General features: G+C 35.0%; 1 protein-coding gene across 1 annotated transcript in view; it reads right to left on the minus strand.

Moving 5' to 3' along the window:
* Nucleotides 1-8,357: 8,357 nt before the first annotated feature.
* LOC112464774 overlaps nucleotides 8,358-9,081 on the minus strand; it is a 1,993-nt gene continuing 1,269 nt past the window's right edge. Inside the window, exons 4-6 of the mRNA XM_025031958.1 lie at nucleotides 8,769-8,940; nucleotides 8,583-8,673; nucleotides 8,358-8,492 (exon numbers count right to left, since the gene is read on the minus strand). Coding sequence (XP_024887726.1) covers nucleotides 8,358-8,492; nucleotides 8,583-8,673; nucleotides 8,769-8,940 — 398 coding nt within the window. The remainder of the gene's footprint in view (nucleotides 8,493-8,582; nucleotides 8,674-8,768; nucleotides 8,941-9,081) is intronic.

Consider the following 9,081-nt stretch of genomic DNA (forward strand, 5'->3'; position numbering starts at 1 on the left):
GGCAACTGCCAGATTTCTTATTTACATATTTCCATATATTTACATAATAAATATGCAAAAATATAGATAATTTTCACACAAGTAAACATTTTTTATTTTCTAAGATAATGTTACCTTTTTTAATAACTTATCTTTAGATCCCTTTTTAAGCTCAGTAGAATTGTTTTCAAGTTGAGTTTTATGTGAAGTTTTGTTTTTATTCTCATTACAAACATTTTGTTCATTATTTTTACATGAATGTAATGTATCAAAATTATCATCAATGATGGAACTATTCTGTGAGCATTGCGTAGAACACAATTCTAAATTACTCTTGGTAATCACAGCTGGTGATACTTTCCTGGAAAATAAATGAAAACTAGAAATACAACTAGAAATAAATAATAACAAGGTATGTTTCTGCAAACTACTACTTCTGAGTCACATTTGTAAAAAAAATCATTAAAATTTTTTACTACAAACAGTACAAACTTATTTTTTCCTTTAAATTATGTACTTTTTCTGTATTTGTCATTACGTTTCTCACCTTGTTCGTGTTTATCTGTCATGCCTTTTAATTCATGTTGTTTGTCGGACTTATTCTTATCTATTTGCGACATTTATTGTTTCAAAGTGCTGTTACTGAAATATTTTACAGGAACTAACGATTTCTGTTAAAAATATAAATGATAAAAACTTATATTATTGTATTTTTTTAGCTAAAATCAACTATAATTATGAATAAAAATGTATTTACCTTTATCTGATTCTGTTTCTTATTTTTTCCATTTTCTATAGATAACATTCTTTTTTTTTTTAATTTTTGCTTAGAAAATGATCTTTTGATTACATGACTGACATGATTGATTACATGACTTCCATTGTTAGTATTTAATGACAATTTTTTACTATTATCTTTTTGAACTAATGCAGTGTATAATTTTTTTATTTTTGCAGCAACTTTGTTTTTTATATCGTCTCCTTTTAAACTCTAAAAAGATTTAGTGTATTTTTTGTTTAAAGTCTACTTTGGAAAAAAATAAGATATTTTCAAAAATGTATTTATAAGAAAGTTACTTTTTTGCCGTCAACGTCTGATTCACTTTCAACTTCTGATGCTAAAATACAAAGATTTAGAGGCAAAAACTCTACTCTTTTACATTTTACCCAGGTAGAATACAAAATCATAATAAGATCATGATGACATCAAGTAGGAGTCATTTTAGAAAAAATCATTATGACGTCAATCGATACACTTATGATGATTTTGTGATGAATTCTTGATATAGCAATGATTTTGTAACTACATATGTAGAAAAAAAAATTGCGATTACATCAAAATGACGTCTAAATGATGTCAAAATGATAAGAAAATAATAAAATCATAATTAAAAAGTGAGTTTTTGTAATCATTTTTTATTCCTCTTGACATCATTTTGGTGTTATCGTGATTGACTGCATTCAGTAAAACATTTATTTTGCAACTGTTAAAAGTTTTCTTCAGTAAGATAAAACTATTTCTTTAAATCTAAAAGTATAATCTAATCTTAACAAAGAAAACTTCCAAAACAGATGCAAAATAAATGTTTTACCTGAATGCAGTCAATCACGATAACACCAAAATGATGTTAAGAGAAATAAAAAATGATTACAAAAACTCACTTTTTAATCATGATTTGATTATTTTCTTAAAAAAGGCGGTTTCGAGCTTTGCGACTAGGAAAGCTCACACAATTCAATGGAAAATGAAACAATCTTTGTCCTGGGAATTCTATGAAATAAAAGAAATAACACTATATCGATTAATCCGGCAGTATTAAATTTGAATAATTCGAACGTTATAACAAAAAGAATAATTTTATCTGCGGCGCACAAAGTTTTCGACTCTATCGGCTTCACAAGCCTTACGTCTCTATTGCCTAAACTGTTGCTTAAAGAATTATGGACGGAAAAAATAGATTGGGGCTCAAAAGTTGCGGATAATCAGGCTAATAGATTCGTAAACTGGTTGAACAATTTACCTTCGCTCAATCGAATTGAGATTCCGCGAAAACTCGGACCTAACGTTGCAGCCGAAATCAAATCCACCTTCGACCGCAGATACGTCCTTGACACCCATAATGACATCCCATGGATTGAGTCCAGCAGCGAGCGAGGCAGGTGCCGTACAATCAGCTGATTCGCTGAGAACAAAGGCGCAGGTAAAGCAGATGACGCACGTGACACCTGTTGTGTCAATAAGGCTGCCGACGCCGAGCCCGAACAGTCCTACGAGCGACCCACTGGCCAATATTAGTATATAGTCCGATGACAGCCGAGGAGACAAGGTGCCTCTGGACGAAGTGATCCAGAGTAGCCAGACCAAGAGATGAAATAAGGTTAGATTCCTTGACCGATGTCCGTGACGGATATCATTCCCAAAAATAAAAACATTTACCCGATTTTCCTATTTTGAGAAAAAAACTTCATATATATAAACATGTATAATATATGCGTAATGGCAGTAGGAGTAGTTATTATAATATTAGCTATCATTTTTATAATTTTTGTATTGATTTATATTACGTACAGATAAGCGAGTGTATATATATAGTCAGTACAATTCAAAGACTTACAAACGCAAAAGTTTTCACAAAAGTAAGTCTAGATTCGTGAATATAATGTATTCTTGAGTATAAATTTCGAGTTTCAAGGTCCTGAGATCGTTAATTATTATTAATGTCATTAATTAGTATAAAAAAGTTAATTAAGGACTTGAGGCAAGTAATTATGATATTTTCTTATATAGTTTGACAGTACAAACATAACCATATACTTTTTATTTGATTTATAATGCGTTAAGAAAATCGCATTCTGTATACTTACCGAAAGAGTTAAAATTTTGCAAGTTTTGAAATAACGTTTAATTTAGTTTTTTAAGAACATAGATAAGTTCAAGGAGATGAAACAAGTACAAAAATATCGATTATTAAAGGATCGGACAATTAGAACGGAAGTAGGCCTAAAAGGCTAACTACTCTAAATATTGAGATATTCAAGTCGTGTAAAACATTTTCATCAATATTTCAAAGCAACTAACAAAGATCTGTAGTAATAATTCATGATATGAGAATATTTAACAACTTTCACTTTTCATACTTTAAAAAATCAACTTTGCCAATTATGATCCAATTAAGTCGAGAATAGTCTTGTTTTGTTTCTTCTGATCGAAGGGTACGAAGACACCCATATAGTTTTTATGCGATATTTCTAGTTATAAATTTTTACATTTTTAAGTCAAAACTTGAAATAAGCGGCGGATCGATAAATAATCAATATATTCGTGTTCAGAAGGGTAAACTAAACAAACCCATATGATTTTTAAAAGTTTAAGTTAAATTTTTCTTTATTTTATAATGCGACACATTTTAATGAAGTTCTTAAGTAATCGTAATTATTAATAATTATCGTGATATTTTGGTTTAAATTAGTTCAACTAAGCATAAGAAATAAAAATATATCGAGATATACCAATTTTTATAGGAACATGTAAACAGGTAATTAAGACACTTTCCTATCAGGAGTGACCCTGATCGGGGGGGGGGGTGTCAGTCCCCCGGAGGCGAGATTTGCGATATTAGCGAGTTTGCTCAAAGGACCAGAGGGGGGTAGTCAAAATCTCCTCACGACTAATGATAAAACGAATAAGCAAAAGCGACTCACCGTTCGGTCGGCCGTGCAGGAAGCAAGCAGAACAGCAGGCAGGCGGCCGCAAGCAAGCAAGGCAGCAGGCAGGTAAAGCAAGGCAGCAAGCAAAGCGAGGCAGCAAACTGTGAGCAAGGCAGCAAGCAAAGCGAGGCAGCAGGCAGGTAAAGCAAGGCAGCAAGCAAAGCGAGGCAGCAAGCCGTGAGCAAGGCAGCAAGCAAAGCGAGGCAGCAAGCAGGAAAGTAAGAGAGCAGGAGAAATTCACACTCCAGGAGAATCGAGTGGCTTTCCGGAAGTTCAAGTCGGCACGTGTCGTAGATGTGTACCCCGAGACCTCTTAGCGATGAGTGCCTTACGACGGTGTGACGATGAGTGTGTGTGCGCCGTAAGATGGCTTGACTGTGGGTGCCCGCGGTTCTGGAAAATGTCGCGGGCGAGTAGGTGTTCCCTTTTTCGGGAGTAGTGGTGCCGTCGGTGGGTGGGTGATGGCAGCACCAATAGGTGAGTTGCTTGTTTTCGACCGCGATCCACCGACGTTTTGCGCGATAAAGGACAAAAACGATAACTAAACTAATGATAATTTTAACGATTATTTACAACGACTATATACAAGGCGATACGCCCACCAAAATACGACGTATTTTCTACGCTTGAGCAGGTCCCTCTGGCGAATTGTCCATCGGCAGAGGGCACAACTTCACCAGAGGGCAAGTGAGGGTGCCATCCGCTGTCCTCACCGTCGCGACCCGAGAGACGCCGTCACGGCCCGGGTGTAATTCTATGATCCGGCCTCGTCTCCACTGTAAGGGAGGAGCGTTCTTGTTTTTTAACAGGACCAACGTGTTTTTTTTACCGCGGGCGCCGATTTTAATCACTTTGGTCGTTGCTGGAGGGTGTGCAGGCCATCGTTCGTCATGCCACCGCTTCCAGAACTGTTGGTGCATGTGCTGCACCAGTTTCCATCGATCGAGCCTACTTATCGGCACCGGTTCTAGGTCCGGATATGGGACGGCTACGAGGGGTTCCAAAGTGAGGAAGTGCCCTGGGGAGAGCACCCCGATGTCGTTAGGATCGGAGCTAGTGGGGCATAGGGGCCTAAAGTTCAGGATGGCTTCGACTTGTGTTATGAATGTGCCAAGCTTCTCCACGGTGAGGAACTGCGCTCCTATGACGCGTTTCAAATGAGTCTTCATGGACTTGACCCCCGCTTCCCAGAGACCACCGAAGTGTGGCGCCGAGGGGAAGTTAAACGTCCACTGAATTCTTTCTCTCTCTGAGGCGACCTGCATGCAGTGAACGAGCTCTCGATAAGCTCCAAAAAAATTAGTGCCGCAGTCGCTGTATATCCGCAAGCAGCGGCCGCGCCTAGCGATGAAACGTCTCAGAGCTGACAGAAACGATTCGGTAGATAACAAAAATGCGAGTTCTAGGTGAACTGCCTTTGTGGCGAAGCAAACAAAAAGGCACACATAGGCCTTTTAACGAATGAACGGGGTTGCCCCGCGAAAACAACGATTATAAACCGGAAATGGCCCAGCGTAGTCGGCTCCGGCAATTGAAAAGGGCTTGACCTGACGTACTCGATCCAATGGTAGATCCGCCATGGGCGGTTGCATAGTACGTGAATTCGCCTGGAAGCATTGGTAGCAACGTGACAAACAACGTTTAATGGCCTGATTGGCTCCCAGAATCCAGAAGTTTTGCGACAGTAAATAATGTAATGCTCGACGTCCCGGATGCAAGTGTAGGCGGTAGGTGCGCTCTACTATAAGTTCCGTGAGTCGGTGTTTGTTAAGGTGCATTTTCATATGCAGCATGCTGCAGCAGCAAATCAGTCACGTGCCCAAAATTTACTAGAGCGTACTTGCTGCTCATGAAAAGGTGCAGCAGCAGCACAACAGCACGACATTAAATTATAACCTAAAAATAATATTGTGGTGAGTTGTTAGTGTATTTAAATTTATAAATAAGTGGCATACGATATATATGATATACAATCAAATTAAAGAAAAGCCTAAGGTTAGGATCTTGGTTGCCTAATAATTGTTTATCAATTTAATTATGAGATGGTACTGTTCTAGCTTTAGTGAGGTTACGTTTCAACACAGAAAGTAACGGCGCGTGGTTCGCTGGGGCGATGAATTGTACATAAATTCACACGAATAATATTATTAGGCAATCAAGATCTAGTTCTGACCGTTTATAAATTTTTCCTTAATTTAACATAATTTTTACAGTTTTATTTGGTTTAATAATGTCGTACAATCAAAGATTGTATCAATGGTACAAAGAATGTGAGAAAGCGGTTCAAGAACATAATGTTGAAACTTGGAGGAGACAAAAAATTGCCATTGCACTAGCAACTAGTGCAATTGTAGCTTGGGTCACTGAAACTTCAAAAGCGAAGCGGCATTATAAAAAGAAACGGACTTGGGTAACTGAATTGTTTCAACAACGTCGACATTATGGATTTTATCATACTGCTTTACCCATATTAAAATTGGAAGATTTGCGTTTTCAAAATTATTTCCGAATGACTACTATCAATTTGAAGAGTTATTGCAATTAATAGGTCCAAGAATTTCTCGACAGTGTGTCATTCGTGAACCAATTGGAGCAGAACAACGATTATTAATATGCTTAAGGTTTGAAATTTTATTAAAATGTAAAACAATTTTTTTTAAATTTAGCACATGTTTTATTAAAAAGTATTTCACTAAAAAGTCATTTTATTTCTTATTATAGATATTTAGCGAGTGGAGATAGTATGACATCAATGTCGTACCACTATCTTGTTAGTTTGACATCAGTATCTCAAATTATTGCCGAAACGTGTGAAATTTTATGGGAAATATTATCACTACTTGTATTGGTACAATGTAATCAGTTAGACTGGAAAGCAATTGCTCATGATTTCGATGAAAAATGGCAGTTTCCACATTGTATTGGAGCTTCAGATGGAAAGCATGTCGTTATACAGGTATCAAGTATGATATGCACTTTTTTCATGGAAGTGTGAACACTGCATATATTTGCCAAAATTTCACTAAAATGTTTATTTGTTTATATTGTCTAGAGTCCTGAACATTCCGGTTCGATGTATTACAACTATAAAAAAAACCCACAGCATTGTATTATTAACGATGTGTGATGCTAACTATCTCTTCACTTTAGTTGATATTGGAGCTTTTGGCCGTCAGAGCGATGGTGGTATTTTTAAGAATTCTCGAATGGGTCAACGATTTGCACAAGGAAACATGCATGTTCCATGTGCAGATGAAATTTATGGAGGAAGTTCCAATTATCCGTATGTGATTGTTGAAGATTCCATTGAGATTGTTGAAGATTCCATTTCCATTGAGTTCATATTTAATGCGACCATATCCTGGTAGAGAGAAACTATCAACTGAAAAAAAGTCTTCAATTATCGACTATCCCGAGCAAGAAGAATGATCGAGAATACATTCGAAATACTTGCAGCTCAATGGCGAATTTATAGAAAAAGTACAATTGCAAAAGTCAATACTGTTGAAAAAATGGTAAAAGCAACAGTTGTTTTGCATAACTGGCTTCGTAAGCAAGATCTAACAAGAAGAGGAACATTTATAACTCCAAACATGGTCGATAGAGAAATAGATAATGGATCAATTATACCAGGTGCTTGAAGAAATATGGTTGAAACAAATAATTCTGCTTTACAAAGTATTGCTGCTAGTTCCAATCATACGTGTTCAAGAGTGGCTGCAAATATTCGAAATAAATTTACAGATTATTTTAATGAAGAAGCCACCGTCCCATGGCAATTTGTACAAATTTATCAGTAAGAAATGACTCAAAAAGCAATAGAATTTGAAATTTATTTTTCTATGTATTTGAAAAATTAATAAATGTATGTTTTTGATAAATTAACACCTAAATATATTATGAAGTTTTATAAGTAATATGAACAATAAAAAATAGCATTTTTTGAACTGTTTGATATAAAAACACAATGTATTAAAAACTTATTTATTTTAATGTTTATAATAAACACCATATTTCTCTAAATGTAAATTAAATAAATTACATTTGGTTTAGCCTTTAACATTATACAATTGCATGTATCACAAATTCGACTATAAGTAATATGTAAATAAAAATAATATATTTCTCAAAACATAATATTTTAAATATTTTTAAACTTAATGTTTAGATTTTTTGAACGCTCAGTCTTGTTTTATTATTAAAATGCAAAAGCGTATAAAAATTTGCACAGGTCTGCATTCCATAAATAAAAGTTATCGAAACGAATGAATATATTGAATGTATTAAAAACTCAATTATTTTAATGTTTATAATAAACACCGTATTCCTAATTTTTAATTAAAACAAATTACATTCAGTTTAGTCTTTAACATCATTGCATGTATCACAAATTAGATTATAAGTAAATATTTAACTTATAAAATAGTAGATGGTTCGATGCATCTACTACTTTTCGAAGTTAATTTTTTAATTTTTTGAACGTTTAGTTTATTTTTATTATCAGAATGCAAAACCGTGTAACAATTTATTGCATAATTGAAAAAGTTATTGAAACAACTAAATATTTGAAATTTTATCATTTACGAATGAAAATATTTGGAATATCAAAGTTCTCCTTTCTCGTTCCGGGAGTCTTCGCAATTGCGCCGAGACTATAGTCATCAATCTATCTACCTCATCCTGTTTGTTGTCTGGAAGTGGTAACGTTGGCAATTGCACATTAGGAATTGCGCTAATTGCAGTAATTGCATCTGCAATTTTATCGAGTGCAGAGGTTGACGCTGTGCCACCCGTCGACACGGTCGCTAAAAAATAAAGAAATAAGTAAATAATACATTTAAAATATATAACAAATAAATAATACATTCATTTTGAGCATTTTAATATAAATATACATTAAAAACAAAAAATGCTGTTCCATTTTGTCGTCTTTTTGGAATGGGTGGTATATTTTCATTTTCGTCACTAAGAAGATTATCACTTGTTCTGTAATTGTAATATTTATGTTTATATAGTTTAAATATATGATAAACTTAATATAATAGCACAATACAATTAGTTTTAGATAATGTAGTATATACTTTTTTCTATAAATTGTATCACGCAAAAAATCCATTCTATCGAAATGCTTCCACTTTCGCTTTGAAGTAGGACGTGCTGCTCTACTTGGCAATTTCTCCTTGGCTTGCTCACGAGAGTAACTATCTCGTAGCGTCTTCCATTTTTTGGCGGCTTGTTTCGGGTCTAAACGCCCTATAAGGATACGTAAAACATTTGAGTAAAAAACTATTTTAATCACAAGGATGATTACACACACACACACACACACATACACGCGCGCACACGCACGCACACACACGCACACGCACGCACACGCACACACACGCACGCACA

The sequence above is a fragment of the Temnothorax curvispinosus genome, unplaced genomic scaffold (genome assembly GCF_003070985.1).
Source record: "Temnothorax curvispinosus isolate PA1 unplaced genomic scaffold, ASM307098v1 QBEX01014567.1, whole genome shotgun sequence".
Classification (NCBI taxonomy): domain Eukaryota; kingdom Metazoa; phylum Arthropoda; class Insecta; order Hymenoptera; family Formicidae; genus Temnothorax; species Temnothorax curvispinosus.